The sequence below is a fragment of the Aedes aegypti genome, unplaced genomic scaffold (genome assembly GCF_002204515.2).
Source record: "Aedes aegypti strain LVP_AGWG unplaced genomic scaffold, AaegL5.0 Primary Assembly AGWG_AaegL5_hic_scaff_1379_PBJ_arrow, whole genome shotgun sequence".
In the NCBI taxonomy this organism is placed as follows: domain Eukaryota; kingdom Metazoa; phylum Arthropoda; class Insecta; order Diptera; family Culicidae; genus Aedes; species Aedes aegypti.
The window spans coordinates 16,343-38,202 of NW_018734810.1; the positions used below are offsets into that span (position 1 = coordinate 16,343).

Below are 21,860 nucleotides of genomic sequence, written 5' to 3' on the forward strand. Positions count from 1 at the left end.
CAATTAAGAATGAAATAATGTAAATAAACGGGTAAGCATTGAATGTTCTTCGGTAGTAATTGTCTTTTCAGGTGATTTGATGCAGAAGCGGTGAAGAGAGGGAGCAGTGCAAATGTTCTCCAAGATTTTGTGTTGTCCTTATCACCCGGGTTTCAGGTGAACCGCTGGCCAAATGCCCAAATTTTTCCCGTTGAGATCCTCCAACTCGTATGAAGAAGAACCTATCTTTGCTTTAATTTTGCACGGTAAGTATTGTCGCCCCAACTTTGCATTGTAGTTGTCGACAGCCGACGATTGTTTCATGTTCTTTCGGTAGACTAGTTGCCCTACCGAGAAAGATTTTGCGAACGTTCGGTTCCGCAAATTGTAACGGTCCCGAGACACGTTATGGGCTTTTTCGAGGTTTCGCCGGACAATTTCGTGAATCTTGGTGAACATTTGCTTCTGTCTTTCTTCCCTCTCTTCCACAGACAGCTCTTTGCCATGACGGGCGAGGCGATGATCGGATCCCTGCTCCGCTAGCTCCGCGCCGTGAGTAATGAAATAGGGTGTGAACCCAGTGGAGGAATGGACACTTGTATTAAGCATCAGCTCAATTTCAGGGATTTTGGTGTCCCATGCGCGCTGGTCCTCTTGGACGTATGTGCGGATTGCCGCATTTATTGTCCTATTGACACGCTCCACTGGGTTTGATTGGGAATGATAGCGGGAGTTCAACCAGTGTGTGATTTTGAAGTGGTCCAACAGTTCTTTGAACTCTTTGGAAACGAATGTGCTACCATTGTCCGTTATTATCGTTTCAGGGACAGAGTTCCTGTAGAACCACTGATTTTTCAAAATCACACACATGGTTGAACTATCCAGCTTCTTCACCGGATGGATCATTACCCATTTGGAAAAATAATCGCATATTACCAGAATATGCTGGTTTCCCCTCCGACTACGTGGCAGAGGACCTACAAAGTCCAGGGAAATTATCTGCCATGGTCGAGATGCACAGCGCATTTTGCCCATTTCTGGGGTCGTCTGCACATACGACGGCTTGACCTCTTTGCAGGTGGAGCAAGCCTGTATGTAGACTTTAATGTCATTGGCCATTTTTGGCCAATAGTAGCGTTGACGAACGCGAGCTAGCGTTTTTTCGTAGCCAGGATGAAATTGATCATCGTGAACCGATTTCAAGATTTCGGGAATCTCGTCGGTGGAAAGGACTTGCTTCCATTCGAACCGCGAGTCAAATGGTATATTTTTGGCCACTATGAATTTAAAAAGCCTACCATCTTCGACTTTGAAGTCGACGTAGTCGTCGGGATTGTTCTTTACCTTCTCCATCAGGGAGGTATACCACGGTGAAGTCGATGAACCTTGAACCACAGCAATGCTCCGTGACAGAGCATCCGGGACGACATTTTCTTTGCCTTTCCGATGTACTACTGTCATGTCGTATTGCTGAAAGTCCAAGCTCCATCGACTGCATCGTGATCCTACTTTCCACTTTGTTTTGAGGATGTGGGTCAATGCCGACGAATCCGTCACTAAAGTGAAGTGGTATCCTTCAATATACCCCCGGAAAGCTTCGATTGAGAGCAGCGCGGCTAGGGCCTCCTTCTCCGCGGCGTGGTAATTCTTCTGAGGAGTGGTGAGCTTTCGGGAAAAATAAGAAATAACCCTCTCACCATCCTCTTATTGCTGCATGAGAACTCCAGCAACCGCCACGTCGCTTGCGTCCGTCTGAATGACGAACTCTTTGGTGAAGTCAGGGAACCCTAGAATAGGAGTGCTGATCAGCTGCTCCTTTATCAAGCAGAAAGCTCTTTCCGCGGCCTCGTTCCAACCAATTATTTTGGTTTTGGATTTGAGGAGATCCGACAGGGGTTCGCAAGTCTTGCTAAAGTTCGGGATGAACCGCCGGTAATAGTTCGCCATTCCTAGGAATCTTCTTAGCTTGGTAATCGTAGTGGGCCTCTCGTACTCGACTATTGGTCGAATTTTATCGGGATTTCCACGAAGGCCCTCTGGACTAAGAAGATATCCTAGGAAGTGAATTTCCGGCACCCCGAACTGAGACTTGTCAATGTTGATCATCAGGTTGGCTCTGTTCAGTCTACGCGCAATTTCCCGAAGCAACTGTACGTGATGCTCAAACGTCTCCGTCACCACGACGATATCGTCGAGATAGACGAAGACATAGGGTTCCAGTACACCATGGCCAAGTACCCGATCCATTAATCTCGCTAGAGTAGCGGGACTGTTCACTAGACCAAATGGCATCCTTGTGTACTGGAACAACCCCTTGCCCTGCACGCTGAAGGCTGTGTATTTCCGTGATGATTTTTCCAACGGAACTTGTAGGAAGGCTTCCGACAAATCTATTGTCGAAAGATATTTTGCCTTCGGAAGTTGGCCAAGTATACGGCAGGGGTGCGGCAAGGGGTAAGCATCACGAACAGTACGTTCGTTAATCTTACGCGCATCTAAACAGAGCCTAACCTTATGAGGTTCTATAACTGGCACGCAGTTCAACGACCAGTCCGAGTTACTGGGCTCGATTATCCCAGCATCGAGCAATCTCTGAAGCTCCACCGACACTAATCCTTGCGTTTTGGGGGACATTACATATGGGAATTGTCGCACTGGAGGCTTTTTCCGCCATTCCTCGGCGATTTCTATTTTGTGCTCCGCCACTGGAGTAGTGGACAATTTCCCGGGGCGAGCTGCGATGAACAGTGTTTTAACATGATCGATCGTTTGCTGCTCAGAAGCCGTTAGCACAGAAGATGAGGATGGCAATTCAAGATTTGAGTCGTCTCCTATGTTTTCAACCATGGCGCAACCGGTAATGGTAGGTTGGATGTGAAAGGCTTTCCAAAAGTCCATTCCACAGATACAGTTGATTGCCAGGTAGGGAACCACTAAAGTGGGGACGACCTTGACCATACCATTCCACAAAAATGGCAAATAAACCTGCCCGCGAACACTGAGTCTTTCTCCGCTCGCAGTGCGCAGATTGACTGGGTTTTGAAGCGGAAAGATGCGCTTTGGTTTAATGGAATTGTAAACGGATTCATTGATCAGGGTGAGGTTGCTTCCACTGTCAAGAAGAGCCCGAAAGTTGACACCGTAAACTTTCACTGACGTGTAGGGACGATTATCGTTAGGAAATGGATATGAAATCGTAAACGAAGCGGGAGATACCGGATAGAGATTCCTCGTAGCCGGTTCAAAACACGGTGGGGGAAATACGCCTAGAAGTTCGGATTCAGCGGGCGGCGGTTTTGGCTCGCTGCTATTGCGTTTTTTATGCAATAGGGGCAGTTGTTGGTTGGATACCCTCGAAATCCACAGTTCGCGCAAAGGACCCCCTTTGGAAGATCACAACGATCCATTCGATGCCCGAACTTACCGCAATTAAAGCAGTGTCGGCCAGATAGGGGCTGATGGAAATCGATAATTTCTTCAAAAGTGATTGGTGGACGCGTTGGGACACGAGAGGGATTGGTTCCGGTTTGGGAACTGTTCTGTTGCTGACGAGATTGAGGAGGATTAGTATTGGTGTTGCAACTAGGTGGGAACTGCTGTGCTGTCGTCGAAGGTTTATTTTGTTTATCTTTCGAAAACCCCTTCTTCGACTTTGTGTCGGAATCTACTGACTCAACAGCGTTCACCGATCTTTCTGGTCCAAAAACCTTGTTGTAAACCGAGAAATTCACAGCATCGATTTTCTGACCGGCGGACACGAGGGTCGGGAGGTCGGATATCGGGAGAAAGTTGAGCTGTCTCTTATAGTCAAGCCTCATATTTTGCAGCAGAATTTGTACTTTTTCATATTCTGGCAATGGAACACTCATAGTTCCAAAAAGTTCCTCCATGGCATGGTAGTATTGCAGGAAAGTTTCGTTTCTAGACTGGTGGCGCTGATAAACTTTCATTTTTATCAATGTATCTAAATCAGGATGCATGAATGTCCTCCTGAGCTCGAATACTAAATGCTGCCAGTTCATGAGACGATTCGAGGCGCGCATGGTCATATACCATTGCATGGCCGGTCCTTTAAAAAGGTGAATCGCGGATTCGAATAATTCGTGCTCTGAAACTTGTTCAGCCACCGACATAGCATGAACCATTCCCAAGAACTGATTCAACTTCAAACCCTGGTCTTCACCATCATACTTCGTTATCATCCACTTAGACACAGGTAAGGTATGGCGCACCTGATTACCTGGACGAACGGAATTGAAGGGAGTGAATGATGGATTAGAACTAGGATTAGAAAATGGAATCGCAGTTCCGGCCCATGGATGGAACGCCTGTTGAAAGCCTGGAGCTAGGTTTCCTTGCCAAGGATTAGAATTCGGCGCATTGTAAACTGCGGAAGCACCATGCCATTGACCTAGAGGCGGTACACTTCCTGAAGATGGAATTCCCCATCCAGGGTTGCAAGTGTGTGCACTGCTAGACGGTTGAAACGAGGGATTTTTCATAAAGTGATTTTGAAACGATGAAGAAGTTTGAGGCTGTGACGTTGAGTTGCTCTGCGGTAGTGAAAAAGTCACGCTAGTGACCGGCCTTGAAGGGATACCCATGCTAGCCGAGCTGATCGTTTGAGATTGCAGTGAACTTGAGGGGAGAGAAATGGGAACAAATGAAGAGAACTCATTATAAAGCTGTGAGTTAGTCGACAACTGTTGGCTTCCACTTGGAAGCACAGATTCTCTATTCTGGGAATCTCCATTGGGCTTGTCCCGTTTTGACAATTCCACCGCAAGCTCGTTTATACGAGACAGCAAAGCTTCCAACACCGAAGTGGTGCTTTCTGGGCGCTCCGTGTTCGCTGCTTGGTTCCCACTTGCCACATTTTGGTGCATTGGGGCCACAGCATCATCTTCAGGGCGAAACAGATCTAATAAGTCTTGATCCCCCAGTATCTCTCGAAGACCCGCTCCCGATGCCTCAGGTTCTGAATAAAAATAGTGATCTAATAGTCTCACCACGTCAATAAGCATCGCCTTCAAAAAACTCTCTGCTTCCCCTTCTGCACGCTTCAACAAAAGAACAATCCGATGACCGAAATGTAACAATTTTGCTTGACCTCTTGTTTTTAGGTTACGATCATTCTGCTGGAGGCCCGCATAAATTTCCTCGTAATTTTGTCGGCAAAACCGAAGTGTTTCCTCCCAATCAACCTCAAGTTCTACCTCAATAATTGCTTTTTGCGATTTTTCAGCCTTTAAATGCTCACGTAGGCTCCTCCGTCTTCGCGAATAGGTTGGATCCTCCCTAATTACAATTGAGCGGATATTGAGCTCAAAATCCAGCTCATCGGTCGACAAATGGTCCACCCTTAAATGGTGATACCATTCACGAATTCGTTCTACTGCGCGTGTGTACTCATCGCTACGTGCTTCAGCCATTTTCAAACAAAAAAAATTATTAAAATAGAAAAAAAATCAAGAAAAATATTCAAGAAAATTATCAACTAAAGAAAAAAATTGTAATATAAATATAAAAAATAACAAAAACAAACAAATTTAAAAAAATAATAATGAAAGATAAAGATAATTATCTAACATATTAACTAAATTTTATAAGAGAGCTTTTATTCCTTAAAAATATGCTACAATAGGAAAAAAAGCATAATAAAAATTTTAAAGTTCACGCAAATAACACCTAATTAAACTAAAAAGCTAATATTCGCTTTGAATTATGCGGAAAAGTAGCTAAAATTAGGTATTCATTAATCAAAATAGCTAATAAATTTACAAAAAAAAAAAAAAAAAAATTAATGCAAAAAGGAATGGAAAGAGAACAAGAACTAGCTTATTCTAACATCCACTAAATTAAACACTAATTATAAAAACAAATAAATCACGAAAAAAAATAATTGTGGAGAAAAAAAAATATTGAAGCACTGTGTAATGAAAAATGAAACTAAGTCACTAAATATTTGTTTTAATCTGCTAATTCACTAATTTGATTCAGGCACTTTATCTAGAACAAAAGGTTAAAATTCTAAAGCGGATTCAAAAGAACGAACTATAATAGCAATACCAGAAATTCTCATCATCCGAACACTTCCAATAGATTTTCACTTTCACTGAAAACAATACTATTTCGATACAATTCAATCTCTTTTCTTTGAAGAACAATTGGGAATAATGGATTCCAATTCCTCCCGGAGCTTTCTTGAAAAGGGTTCCACTTTAAGAATAAAATGGAAACCTTTTCTTTTTACTTTTTAGTTGGGCGCCAATTGTTAGAATTACTATTTTTGGGCCAGCCTAATGTGGCCTTCTTAGAGACTCAGGGTCGTACAAAATGACTCCGGTGAGGAAATTGGGTGATGGCGGAAAACCTTCCCATAAAAGAGCGAGGTGGACTACGCACAAAAGATGGTAGAAAACAAGGCTCAGCGGTTATAAAATGAAAGGCAACAATAAAGGGCATTTAAAGTAACATTTTCTATCTATTCATTATTAATATGCTTTGAGGGAAATGGGAAGGTAAGGATAAAATGCACATTACCGGGCTGAGGTGATCAGATGCAGCGCAATCCTAGCCGAACGGCGGCGGGCCACTTCCATCCTGGCAGCATTTCGGAAGGCAAGCTAGCGGCGATCTTCAAAACTAGGTGGTTTGACTCTCGGGCCGGGCTGAGAAACGGCAACTTCTTCGATCGTGCGAAACTCCTGCTCCTCCGTATAGGAGTCACGTCACAGGCTTGGAACACCACCGACTTCTCCTTGGCACTGTTCACACGGGAAATTCTGTTCCTGCCGGGCCACACAACTTCTAGTTCACCGACTAGTCTTCACGCGGCACTAATTTTTCCGGACTGGCACAAAGCGTTCACTATTTTGGAAAAAAAGCGGGTTAAATTCGCGCACAGTTGCGATCTTGATGGTGTTTCACCTAATAGCTGCTGAAATCTGGATGACAACCAGTTTTGTTGATTCGTCGTCGTCATCTTCGTGTGTCAGACGACGAACGTATTGCCGACACCGATCGTTGGTGTCGTTGTGTGGGTGCGTTACGGTTGGATAGGGTATTGGATAATAGGGATGTTCAGGAGGAATGGAAAATTCGATATATTTTTTTTTTAATTTCATTTTAGTTCTATTTCATTTTAATTCATTAATTCATTTAAATACCTTCTATTAACAAAACCGTGAGATCATAATAATAAACATAGTAAAAAAAATAGTAATAATAAAAAAAAGGAAAATATATGTACAAAAATATATATAAAGATAATGTAACCTTTTGAAGGTTACAAATGTAAGTAATCAATTCACCTACGACTACAAATCATCATATGAACACGTGTGTAATAATAATAATAGTAATAATAATAATGAAAAAGGTAGTCTTCTAATGGAGAAAGAAATTGTAGAGAGAGAGGAGCAAAGAAATAATCTAAGGGCAAAAATATTGAGATGAGGATAGGCGACTGTATTATCGCACAAAAATATATAAAAAGGGCCTTATTTAAAATTTTCTTCTTCACGTTCACTAAAAGTAGTATCTCAAATCGTGAAAATACACACAACAGCGAAATATATAGCTTGTTCATATTAACAGATGATAGACCGATTGAAAGCCGTTTCGTGACATACGAACAGCACTTTAATTTTATTTATATAGCAAGATGGATAGATTTATAAAGATTATGTTCTCTTGTAAATCCAAAAAAAGCAAAATACCAAAGCTAAGGAAAACATTCCTTCCTTTATGATTGTTATTATTATTATTATTTTAAGCTTAAAAAGGGTGACTTCCGTTTTAAGGCAAAAATATTACTAACATTATTCAAAGTGCTTCAGATTACGTTCAGAATAGAGTTGATGTTACGTAATATAGGATCTCTCTTAGGATTCATACATTTAGTTTCCACAGTAAAGCCTGGTTTGCTACTGACAAGAAAAGGAATCGCCTATCTCGATGCGTGGAAAATTTCTTCCAAGAAATGGTTAAGAAAATCAAATTTTTCTGATCTCAGTACGCAGTTGAGAAGAAATGTCACTTCAAATAGGGCTCTCTCTAGGAAATTTCTTGACTCATTCATTCAAGAAATTTCATTACTTTTCTTGAGCGTAACAGCATACTTAGCTTAAATGAGAAGTATTACGTTTGATATCAAGATATCCTATCTTAAGCAATATCAGCATTAGCCAAACCGAATATAACATTGCCTAGAAGACTTGACAATTGTCACTCAGCTCTGAAAAATGGCGTATTTAAAAAATACACGGTATTAAAAGATGCATAATTTTAATTTTTGAACATTGAACATTGAACATATTTCAAGTCAAGGAAAGCAGCAGTGCCACGTGTTAGTTACTATGGATTTGATAGCTGTTGAGTTACTCTTTTATATGCAAGCTAAAAATGTTGCCCCAATTTGCCCCTGTTAATGTTAGAGGATGGTGAAATAGTCGATTTATCATATAACTCCGAAAATATGAGAGATACCCCAAGTAACATTAGTAGCTGAACAACAGTTTATTCAGCTGAAATACAGTGATACCTCCATGAGTCGATGTTCCAAGACTCGATATCGACTCATGGAACCATACTAAAAACAGAATTTCATGGTTACTATGATGGTCCCTAGAAGCCACTTTCCAAAGGATCGCTGTTCCACGACTCGATATTTCCATGAGTCGATGGTCCCTTCAATATCGACTCATGGAGGTTTCACTGTAATGTTTAGAGTAGTTTATCTCTTAAAACTCAATAGATAGAGCTAAAGTGTATTCAGCAAATTTTCATGTAGTGAAATGATCTACAAATTTGCCGAACAATTCCAATAAACTAAATAAACTAAAAAAGGATTTACAATAAGATGAAGTTAGATAACTAGAACTCATGCTATATAAAGAGCATCCAAGCCTAATGTAACACATATATAAAATGGATTTATCCACTTATCAATAGAAAATCGAAACATTGTCTTAAGAACAAGCTCTTAATATTCAAACAAATTTTCAGGCCAGCCACTTGTATGCTGTACAAATATGGACTAGCTGATGTAATATTAGAAAAAAAGCTTTGCAGCGGATTCAAAATAAAATTTTGAAAATGATTCTGAAGCTCTCTCCGTGGTATAGTACTAATGAGTTACATAGAATATCCAATGCTGAAACATTGCAACAAATGTCGAATAAATTTAATAATAATTTTAGACAACAATCTTCTATTGCCACGATAAATTCGTTATTTATCTAGGTTAAGTTAAGTTAGTTGAAACGGTTTTTTTTTCTCTGGGATCAACTCACCTGCAAAAATTCTGAACTGCTACGGTAAACAAAATGTTAATAAAAGCTTAATTTTGCTTTACCAAATTAGGATGATATTGTTTTCCAACACAGAACACTTAGATATTATAAATGAATATAATGATGGGAAAGATACTAATAAAGAAACTAAAAAAAAATGAATCCCTAGACAATATTTTCAGGGCTGGCAGGATAACCTAGGAAATAAGTTCACATACATCGCCACGAATTTCTTCAGGAATACCTGCAAAAATTCTTTTACGAACTTCTCAAGAAAATTATGGATTTCATCCAGTTATTCTTCAATCTATTTGTCGAGGGTATTCGCTTAGAACAATTTCAAGAACTCGATTGGTTCGAAGATTGTCTCCACAATTCAAATTAATAAACATATTGCATCATGACCCCTCCCCTTGCCGCGATGGGAGGGCATAATCCATTAGCCCATATGATGGAAACCAAAGGCGTAACCTGTAGTGGTGGTATCACATTTTGGAATTTTTTTGCTTAAAGCCGCGTTATAATTCATATGGCATAGACGCACTAATATCTCGGATGTGATCCAACGGACATTCTGCGTCGTTGATAGAATTGATGCCCATTTCAAATAATTAATCTATTCGAAGTGGACATTAATACTATTGGTGACGATCAGTTTGCTTTTGCTAACCTGAATGATCCGTTGCCACTCTTACTATTAGTTAGCTAGACACATTGTTTTTATAATCGACGTAGGGAATATTACTCTGAGAAAAATTACTAGTAGATTCACTGAGTAGAAATAAGTGGCGACAATCTTATTTTGATATGGTTTTCACATTGCCATAATACGAAATACCTCTTTTGTAACAACGGTATAAATAATCTGAATCCAGCTTCATTTTCGCAAAATTTACAAGTAGAAAGTACCGTAAGGACGCCATTCACCGCTCATGCTCCATTCACCGCTCATTGAATTATTTTTTTAAAAATCTAAACAAATTTCCGCAATAAAAGTCATCAACATGTATTAGTACACCAGAATGGATTGTATCACAATGAAATTCATATGATTTAATATTATATACTATTTATAAAAAATAATGTTAGGCTGTTTAAGGCGGTAAACATGAGTTGAACAATGATTTTATTATGGCAGGTCGAAAAATGCTTCTTAGCTGCCACGCTTTAATATGTTGTTGTACTATAGTACAAAGATAACAACCAGCTAATGAAAGTAAATTAATTCCAACTAGTTGTGTATATAGAGCCTCATACTTAGGATGAGCGGTGAATGGCACCCTACACATGTATCATTGGCATACATGTTATCCGGTACCATTCTACGTTGTTCACATTTCAACTTCTTTAATGCAAAAAAAAGTTTTATCTTGCGTTTAGCGTAAAAAGTTGCGAAAAATATCGAAAAACCGATTTTTGACAGAATTTAATGTGTTGAAATGCTGTTAAATGTCGAAATACATTCTTGACGAAAAATTTTCCGGACTGAAGTGGGAATCGAACCCACACTCCTTGACTCAATGCGGCTAAATGCTTGGTTACACTAACTGCTCAGCTACGAAGCCCACTTTAGATTTAATAGTTTTCTGGGATGTGCTAAAAACAAGGGGAGAGTTTCTAAGTAGCATTCATCTATTATTCATCAATATTTTTTTGAGGATTCTCCATATCTAAAATAACTGACAAACAATATCAGTTTTTAGCGCTGTTCCACGATGTAAAAGTTTTTTAAACAAAAAAAAATATCACAAAATCAAAATAATTTTAAAATGTCCTTTTAAGTCTTCAGATGTCTAAGAAATATATATTCAAAATATTCAAACAAACATTCTCGTTGTTCTAATCGCCCAGAGGATCCTAAAGTTTTGCATAGTTTTCATGCATTTTCCTAGAAGTTGTAAACACTCAACTATAATATGCAAACATTTTCCGAATTAAAGCCAAAAATTATTTATAATTGAAAAAGAGACTTCCTTACAGATCAATAATTACTCAGCATTTGTCGAAAATATAATATGTTCTTCTTATTGGCATTACGTCCTCACTGGAAAAAAACCTGCTTCTCAGCTTAGTGTTCTTATGAGCACTTCCACAGTTATTAACTGAGAGCTTTCTATTCCAAAGTTGCCATTTTCGCGTTCGTATATCGTGTGGCAGATACGATAATACTCTATGCCCAGGGAAGTAAAGAAAATTTTCATTACGAAAAGATTCTGGACTGACCGGCAATCGAACCCGGACACCTTCAGCATGGTTTTGCTTTGTAGTCGCGGACTCTAAGCACTTGGCTAATGGGGGGCGTTAAAAATTCACTATCAAAACAATTAAAAGAGCTGATTTTTTTTTTCAAAAATTCAAGGTATTTTCGTGCTGACTACATTACACGATAAAAGAATGCAACAATATATATAAAAAGCAAATAAAATAGAGCTCACAGAATACTAAGCTGAGAAATAGAGTGATCAAATGGAACGTAACGCTAGTGAGAAGTAGAAGTTTGAGAGAGAATCATATGAATAATTACCCTTTCACATTATTCAGCTAGCAAAGTTTCGGCAGTGTTGTCTCTAAATGCTGGCACATGGATCCTGTCCGTCAAAATCGTTTCCTGCTCCGGGTGTTTTTCTAGCGTTTCCAGCTAGAATTAAACCGCTTGCCTTGCCTTGCCCGGATCACTTCCTCGATGGCCAGTTTCGGCCATAGCACCATCAGTAGCACGACATCGACCAGTATCCGTGACACCGATTTCAGTCTCCGGCTGTCGGCATTGGCCGCATATACAATAGTGTCCCGCGAGCTGGCAATCGCAAATCCCGCCGTGTTTCTCCAGCTTCTTGAAATAGACATCCTTCTCGCCAAAATATTGCGTCCACTGGAAGGCCAACATCTGCAGAAAGCGGGACTCTCACAAGCGCGGATCGGAACCGATTCCCCGACGAAAAGTTTCTTGTTCTCCTTGCCAGGCGTAATGAACAAGCGGAAGATGGGCTGTGAAAGCGGATGCATCGGAATAACTTTGTCCTTCGATGGTTTGTCCGTCAAGATTGCTGGCACGGATTCCTTCATTGAGTTGCTACCGCTGATGGTCCTTGCACCGGATGAATTTAGCTGCTTTCTGGTCCTATTGACTGTTTAACGATAAACTTGCGACGATCGACGCGCCACCATATTTCATACAACGGGGGTATTAGAACTAACTTGGAGGTGATGATTTGGAGGTTATTTGGAAAGTTGGAGGTTAAAATCACCTCCAAACACTAGCGATTTTGCGGTGGGATGTTGACGTTTGATCACGAATTGAATAGAAGAAAACTATACTATATTAACAAGACAATTCCGGCGGATTCCAATGACCGCTGGGATTCAAATGAATCACCGCTTTTTTGACCTGAAACTGATACTTACCAAACTTCATATATCTTAAGCACTAGACTTTCGAATTTTATTTTAAAAGGTTCGCGATAAACCACTAAAATTTAATAAAGACTCAAATTGAAACGCGAAGATCTTCGAACAAAAAAAAATATGGCGTCGTCGTCCGTCGACCATCAAACAACAACATGCGGACAGTGTTGCGCGATTTATTATCACATCTGGATTGAATGTGAATAAGCATCGATTTTGTGTAATATCACGAAAACAGTTCGGAACGATGTGGTTGCAGCTGTTTATGTGTAATATTGTTTGTGTTTCATATGTAAATATTACACAAGATCAACGTACTGCAAAATAATCATGTCGTTTCAATGTAATTCAAGAGCGATGTGATATCACATCGCAGTTGATGTTATTATGCATCTGAAATTTGCGATTACATTGATATTTTGTTACATCGGCACTATTACATCGAGTCATATTACATTATTTTTTGCTGTGTACTTAAAATGTTGACCAGCATGATTAGTAAAACTTAAAAACAATGCGAATAACAGTATATGAGCACAGAGAACAGATATTGAGGCTCGAACAAAATTCCATCAAAATCATGTGTAACGATTAGAGTCAACCATCAGCGCCGCCAACGCAGACAGCCCGACATACAAACTCGTTTCGACAACACGATGTCACTAGTGAACGTCAAAATGCATAAGCACACAAAGCAACGCTAGTGAGAAGTGGCAATTTTTGATATCGACACTAGCGCCATAGTGTAAAAAGCGGCAAATTTGTAGCGTTCTCAATCGACGACAGCGCCGTGTAACAGGAGCATAACGACATACTTTGAAATGACCAGTATTGCGGCGCTCATTTTAAATCCACATCCAACGGCGGCGGTAACGCGCAGAAGATATGCGCGCAATTCAAACGCAACGTCAAAACTCAAGTAGGCTTGGATTTTTTCATTCTTCAAGGACGCAAATGTTTCAAATTTGCTAAATCTAAACCATTTGGTGAATTTTATTATCACTGCGACGGTATATCGACATTTTCAGATAAACGCATTACGTGGATTTATCTTGCAGAGCACAATACAATGCTTTACACACGCTGACAAGAAAAGATGAACGTCTGTTCTCTGTGGTAGAATAGGCAAATTTAATGCGCCACCAGCATAGAGGTCGCTAGGTAAGAAGGAGAGAAATGTCATTGAAAATGTTTGTTTACGTCCAAAATTCAATTTTTCGACCCAAAAATTAGCTCATAATCAATTAATTATTAAATTATTTTCCATTGGCATAATCATTTTGACCCTCTATTCCTGCGATACTCATGATTTCACAACAAATTTATCCACAAACAAAGAATCCGGAAGTTTATAACCTGTGTAGCCAAACACCAATTTTCCAATTTTTTCCCACAAATCGTACATGAGCACTGACCGGATCTGTACATTTTGGAAGGAAAAAAAGTTTATCATGTTTTTCAATGATCTCTGATCGTCTACAACATAACTATTTCGCGAAAAAGTTTAATATGTGTGCTCCTTCCTATGCTGCACACGATGCGTTCTCAACCCAACCTCTTTTATGACGGTTCTTTTACTAGCCACCAGATGTCGAAGTGATCGTTCAGCTTTGAAAATATTAGCCTATTGAACAATCAGTAATGGTATGGATCTGAGAGAGACTCGCGAAGAGGAAAAATATCAACGTCATATGCAGCCCAGATTCCCCTCTCACGAAACGTCAAATGCAGCCAACCGTTTTTATGGCTGAAAAAGTGAAAAGTATTGTGTTCAAAGTAAACTGTTATTAAAAACCTCAGTCGGCGGAGCAGTTTTTTCCAAAGTTGCTGATAAATCTAAGCAGAAGATTAATTATTTCTAATGTCCGCTACGTTTGCTGGCATGAAATTTCACTCAAATGGCTATTTATGATTCGATGTGATGCAAACTTAATCATTTTTTGCTGAGAGGTTCATGTGAAGATTTGAACAGCATGCGCATAATTGGTATGCGCATGCGCATAATTGATATGCACAAAGTGGAATAAGAAAAAAAATCAGCAATCACAGAAAAAGAAGACCGTCTTCGCGAGTCTCGTCTCAGGTATGGATTACCATATATTTTTTATCAGTGTAGAGAAGTTCAAAGAGGGTCGGTCTGTTTCGTTTTTACCAACAGATGGCGCCGATGTCTGCACGGAGAAAATGCAAATCTGTGGCCAGATTCAAAAAAAAAAACTGGACCACTGTGCGGCGGCTGAATTTTGTTTGTTTCGCGAGTTTTTAGGAAAGTACGTTAATTTTGCTGAACATTCGCGATTCGCGGAACATTACTAAAGGACCTATGTACAAATGAGAGATTCTCTTCTCTCTCGTTCTCTTTCGATTATAACAGTGGAATACTAAAGATTTTGGGAAGTTTTTCACTATAGATCGAAAGTCAATTTCCTTGACTAGCGTTTCATACAAAAAACGCAACAGAAGAGATCGCAATTAAATGCGCGAGCAACTGCGCGAGCAAGTTGTGCCGCTGCATTGCGCGAGCAAAATATTTATTTACAGCGCAAAATAGTTTCCTAAAATACCGTGCCGCTGGATTGCGCGAGCAAAACATGAAGTAGTCACGCTAAAAAAATATATGTTCAGGCAATTGATAATGTCTTATTGAATTCATATGAATATTATTGATATTATGCAATAAGGTCGTTCATTACTAACGTCACGCATTAAAGCTTTTAGATGGTTTTCTAAAAGTAAAATAAAGTTTTAAAAATATATAAATCGTATATTAATTCGTAATTTCATGCATAACAATCCACTTGTGATTTTTACGATGATTATTTCAACAAGTTGGTTGAGAATTCACAATAAAAACGTCTTTCCTCGAATCCTCACTTGTGCATGAAGACGAATATAGAGAGTACGACATTAACATCGTGACATCGAATGCGCACGGACGGTCATGTGCACCTCTTTCAAACTACGAATTAGTAATATATGAACAAATTTTGTGTTTCAAAAATTTAACATTTTGAATATGTGATATCAGAGAAAACAATTTTTTTATTGGTGTAAAATATTGTGTTGAATATGTGATATATTAAAATACCATTTTTATTTATTTTTTTTCTTAATTTTCTTAATCTTAATTTTACACTAAGTTACTGTTTCATAGAATTTTATTAGCGTGCGGTCGGGAGTGTATAGAAGCACTCACTCTGTACCGCTGTAATAGCATATTGAATGAGCATTTGCATAGTATACATTTCGGCGAAAATTCTTTTTTCTCAAATCTGCGTTAGCAAAAGCATTGGGCGATGCATTTTTTTTTTACTCGACAATAAAGATTTTTCAAAACCTGTTGTATGTTATGTAGTTTTAATGAATTTGGTAGTCAATTATTGTGAAATCTCTAATAATTCGATTAATGTTAGGTCTGAAAAAACGCCCACCACGTTTGCTCCAATATATGGGAATTTTCACTACTATTGCTATTTCGAAAAAAAAAGTTTGGCGAGTGAAAAACTACTATCGTCAAATTTTCCTGAATGCTTCAATTGACATTGGGAAAGTACCCTGCGTACTTGGTTTTCCCCTAGGCCGGAAATGTTTCCAAAATGGCGGATGGATATCGGCATATCTGGGAATTGATGAGAATTTTCACTACTATTGCTATTTCGAAAAATAAATGTTCGGCGAGTGAAAAACTATTATCGCCAAATTTTTCATAATGCTTCATTAGACATTGGGAAAGTACCCTGCGTACTTGGTTTTGCCCCCTAGGCCGGCAATGTTTCCAAAATGACGGATATCGGCATATATGGAAATTTATGAGAATTTTCACTACTATTGCTATTTCGAAAAATAAATGTTCGGCGAGTGAAAAACTATTATCGCCAAATTCTTCATAATGCTGCATTAGACATTGGGAAAGTACCCTGCGTACTTGGTTTTGCCCCCTACACACTTAATTGTCAAATTTGTACTCGGCAAAACAAATTAACGAACTTGGCCGGTAAATCATAATTTGACTGAATTCTCGTTGAAATTTGACATTTGAACCAAATTGACAGATGTGAAGTGCCGAAAATCGGTAGTTTGTACTAATCACCGAAATTCAGTAGTTTATTTTCCCAGAGCATTCGGCAAACGAATGAGTTTACCGAGATTCGGAAAAGTGCATCTGTCAAAACTTTAAAACACGTGCAATCGATGAAAAAAAAAAGTGCTGAAGTAATTAGAGAAGTCGGATGTCATGTTAATTTTTGAAATGAAATTTGTTTTCTGATATTCGTTTGTTACTGAGGTCAAATCCGTTTTTCATTGAGTAAATTTTCGTTTTTACTTGTCATTTATGTATAATTGTGTTCTAAATCATTCAAATTGGACTTCAAATTTGGGGGGGCAAATTGAACGAATAATATGAAAGAAAATATTCCAGTAGCGATTGAAGGATGTTTGCTTCTTCTTATATTTATGTGAGCCTACGTCGTTAGCATCAAAAGAATAAAATTGTTTTTTTGTTGTGAAAAGAAAACTTAAAAAAAAATTGCTCTTTTGTTTTTGACCCTTTTCTTCTTCTTATTGAAATAAAAAACAAAAATGAACATTTACTGAATTCCGGTAAAAATGTGCCGAAATTATCGGCAAAGCATTGCCGATCTGCTCAGCAAATTTTGACAGCTGGATGAGTTTTGCATTTTACAGTCGTGTTCGGCACTTTGAACTTTTACCGAGATTTTCGCCGAGATCTCAGCTGTTAGGTTCTCGGCGAAATGTTTTGCCGGCCTCGGCGAAATAAATTAAGTGTGTAGGCCGGCAATGTTTCTCGCTTCGATGTGTTAATTTTGATATTATGAATGATTGAAAAATATGTCAATCTGCCGACTCAGTGACATTCCAATTTACATAATGACAGCTCGTCCTGAAGTAAAATTTGCCGAGGGGTGATTCAAAATTGATTTCCATACTAATTTTGAACATAAATTAAAATAGTTCCAGGTCACGGAAAATTGTAAAACTTTTCGTTCTAATTCAATTTTAAACGTAGATTTAGAATATGTAAGAAACTGGATACTTCTAAACAAGCCAATTGTAGGACCCTATTAAATTTATAGATATATAATAAACTTAATTATGAAAAGCGTAAGTTTCTACTCATTTTCATTTATATTGCATTTTGAAAGATGGTTTGTTGAGCTCTAACCGCTCTAAGGCGTCGTCCACAAATTACATAATGCTCTAGAGGGAGGGGCAGTAGACAGTAGAAGCGTTACGGCTCTTACAAAAAAATTACATTTTTCGTACAAAAAGCGTTACGGACGGGGAAGGGGGTCAGTTTTGCGTAATTAATGGACGCTGCCTAATAGCAACACTCTACGAAACGGTTTTGATCTTCTGCTCGAAAATATTGCATTTCAAGTACGATAATTTTTCGTTCTAAAAAAGGAAAGGTCGCCCAATGCTATGATTATATTTTTGAGATCCTTCGTGAGTGCTTAGGAACTCACTGAGACTGAGAGAATTGCGCCAAAACAGAAAAGTGTCAGGCCTAGTGCCACCAAATTACAAGGTAGCCGTGTTATTTTAGTGTTGCTGTTTATTATGTGAATTATTTCAGTTAAATTGATAATTTATTATTTTTTTTTCTTTGAATTTGGTGATCAGCTTATTGATTGTTACCCAAGGTAAGTACATTATTGTGTAAATATAAATTTCAATAGTTTTAAACATATCCGAAAAATTAAAATAATTGCACGAGTAATTTTTTAAAACGTCTTATTATTAAAATTTTGAAAATGACGTATTCAACGATGAACATTGGTCCATGAAACGAAATTAAGTGGAATAAATTAATAACTTGAAAAATACGAGAGATATGGTTTTGGTGTCTTCTGAACATTTGTTTGTCTGGTTAAGGCACGTTATATGCAAAAGTGTCCTAAGCGCCAAATTTCTTAGTTCTCGCAATTCACTCTCAAACTTTTTTATTTTAAAAGATAGCAAAATTAAATGTTCTACAATTTTGTAGATAATTAAAAATGTGAAAACTTTCAAAAACATCATTTTTTTCTATATCTAATAGTTTGGGAGACAAAGGTCACTTTAGAGTTCGATAGTCAAAAATCGTCTTATTTTTAGCGAAATCTTAGTAAAAAGTTATGAACAAAAATTATTTAAACAAGTTTTTTCATACAATTTTGTGTACATTCTGTTTAAAAAATTGTTACTCTTTCACAAGATTTTTTACCTCTTTTTCTATTAAAGTAAAAGAATTATCAGTCGAAGTACTTTTCAAAAAGCACATGAAATCGGCGAAATTAAACACAGTGCAACTCTGAGACGCGTTCTACGATGATGCCGTCCACAAGGTAACTTGTCACTCATACAATATTGGACAAAACATTTGCAATACCAAATGGTCAACTTTGGAGGCTTAGATCTCAGTTATTTTTAAACCGATTTGAAAGAAAATTTCCACAGCCCTTCTGGCATAACTTGAATTTAAACATATATTTTTGAGATATTTTCCCAAACTCAAGTTCAAAAGCTGTAAAACTTTGACGAAAGTGAATGTTTTGACATTTTTATCTAATTTGCGTAATTTAAAAAGTTTAAATGAAAGCTTTAATTTATCCCCAGTAAAATTGTATATTGAGACAAGTTCAACCCCCCATTTTTTACCGCTAAACAAATATTTAAATCGTGATAACTTGTTTTTTTATATTTTTACACCATTTTTTCACAATATCTCAAAATATTCTTCTAGTTTAGGAATTTGTGTCGATATCAATCATTGGTGATCTATTTTTTAAGATATTCCGATGTTCCTTGGGGACCGACATTCTCCATATTAAATGTCTTTGTCGGCCATAAGGAGCAATTCTGAAAAAAAAAATACAAATCGGTTAAGTATTCATGGAGAAATACTCGCATTAATGTATCTTTCCGAGGAGTGAATATCCGAATACAATAAAAATTTTGTAGCCTGGGAAATTACCGTGGGTTATGGTTAATGCGTCGGTCCCCCAGGGAATTTTGAAATATCTCCGGATCCAAATGACCACCCGCATAGAAAATTACCGTACCTACCGTAAGGACGCCATTCACCGCTCATTGAATAGCATTTCAACATTTTAAATTCTGTCCAAAATCGGTCGTTTATATTTTTCTTAACTTTTTGCACTAGACGCAAGATTTAACATTTCTTTTTCCAGGGAAAAAGTTGAATTTAAAAAAAAATGTGTGACAGAATCGAATAACATATGTTTAGGACGCCATTCACAGCTCATACTAAGTATTAGGCTCTATATGTTGCACTAGTTAGAATTAATTTATTTTCATTAGTTGGTTATAATCTTTGCACTATAATACAACAACATATAAAACCGTGGCAGTCAAAAAGCAGTTTTCGATATGCAATAATAAAATCACCTTAAACAGCCTAAAATTATTTTTTTTATAATTTATCTTTAATTTAAAACCATATGAATTTCATTCGAATACAACCATTTTGGTATATTAATACATGCTAATAACTTTTATTGCGAAAATTTATACTGATTTTTTAGAATAATTCAATGAGCTGTGAATGGCGTCCATACGGTAAAATATTTACAAATATATTGTGAACATATCCAATAATGTTACCCTTTAATGATATGCTCACCTTACATTCCAAGCCATAAGGTAGAACAGTAGCGCTGATAATAGTAACTGAAGTTACAAAATCGATAAAGGTCTACCTTTAGTAAAACAATTGCTTGTTTCAGCTACGGTACGCAAATTTTTGCGAACCATAATGGATATTGTACAGTACAGATATGTTCCGTTTTTATCACGTTCCGATTTCGTCAACAAATTATTCCGTTTTTATCAACACACACAAATTGATTTTTTTTTCTTTTCAAAACGTTTCGAATATAAACTAAAAACTTATTTTGAAGCAATTGAAATGCTTTTTAATAGCCTCAGAGTTGAATTTTCGTCATTTTGTTAATATTGAGCATCTACGATACATGGTAGGTGTCAAGTCATATACGATTTAATAAGGTTTGACTTTTTCTTATGCAATTATTGAAATGGAGTTTTCAAACGTAGCATGTTCTGTTGGATAAGATTGGCCCATATTTCAACAATCGAGAATTGCTCTGGCCACGTCCTAGCAACAACGTACTTAAGAGAGATGCAGAGACCTCTCATTTTTCTTATATAATATGGCTTAAATGAATTTTCTTTGTAAATTTGATAGACGTATATACTCCCCCTATAGTATAAATTTTTGCATAAAAATAAAAAAAAAAAATTATATGGCACTTAAGATATCTCAAATCCCCCCATAACCGCTTACATGATTAATGGACGATCCCATACATGTTCAGCTCTTTTATTTTATTCTTAATAAGACTGTCGACCTTGTCATAGTTTGGACATTACCTTCTATCTCTCAAACTCGATAGCATTGCACAAATTATAGCAAACAGCAATTGATTAGATCCTGTTCCAAGGGATAGGGGAAGAGGTCCAGCAAAACTAAGCAAATTGTAGAATACTTGTTTTTAATTTATTATAATTCGTGGTTTACGGCTAATCAGCCCAGTGGAAGTTTGACAACTACCGAAAAACTAAACATTACATATGCTTTGCATTTGTCCATTTCATCCAATTGCAAAGTGTATGTAATGTTTAGTGTTTCGGTAGTTGTCAATCTGTAGAAGATTTTGTTGCCAGAACGAGCTGATAGACTTACATGATTATTTCACTCTTGCATTGGTCAAATATTCTGACGTGTTTGAGTGAAGGAAAAGATTTGGAAAATTATCTGTAATAACTGTGTTGGTTTTCTAGTGACAGTTGGTGACAGGTTCCCTTAACTTTTGGGAGCTCGCAATCTAAGCCAGCTGTCTCCTCTCTCTCAGTTATTTAATATTATTTTTACTCAACAAAAAACTATAACTTAAGTTAGTTTTTTGCCAGTCTATTTGTGATCTTACGTAAACTTCCAAACGCAATGATAGCGGAACGGCAACGAAAAGCGAAACCGGCTCACCAGCATGAATCACATCATCTTAACTAAGCTGTCAACGAACGAAGGTGAACCAAGTCTGGGTCGACAAGCATGGTTCCGCTTTCCGTTGCCGTTCGCTATCGTTGCGTTTGGGCCATAAAGCTAAAAGGTGATGGTGGTGCTGTTCTAGATTG

The 21,860-nt window shown here is 37.8% G+C and overlaps 1 protein-coding gene across 1 annotated transcript; it reads right to left on the minus strand.

Moving 5' to 3' along the window:
• Positions 1 to 11,896: 11,896 nt before the first annotated feature.
• Positions 11,897 to 13,141, minus strand: LOC110680430. Its single transcript, XM_021856228.1, has 2 exons — positions 12,681 to 13,141; positions 11,897 to 12,396 (listed from the first exon to the last, which is right to left on the minus strand). Exon 2 carries the CDS (start codon positions 12,339 to 12,341, stop codon positions 11,901 to 11,903), a length of 441 nt encoding a protein of 146 aa, XP_021711920.1. The 5' UTR covers positions 12,342 to 12,396; positions 12,681 to 13,141; the 3' UTR covers positions 11,897 to 11,900.
• Positions 13,142 to 21,860: the final 8,719 nt, after the last annotated feature.

Excerpts from the sequence above, each read along its gene's own strand:
- LOC110680430 (XM_021856228.1), bottom strand. The coding sequence starts at position 12,341 with ATGAAGGAATCCGTGCCAGCAATCTTGACGGACAAACCATCGAAGGAC.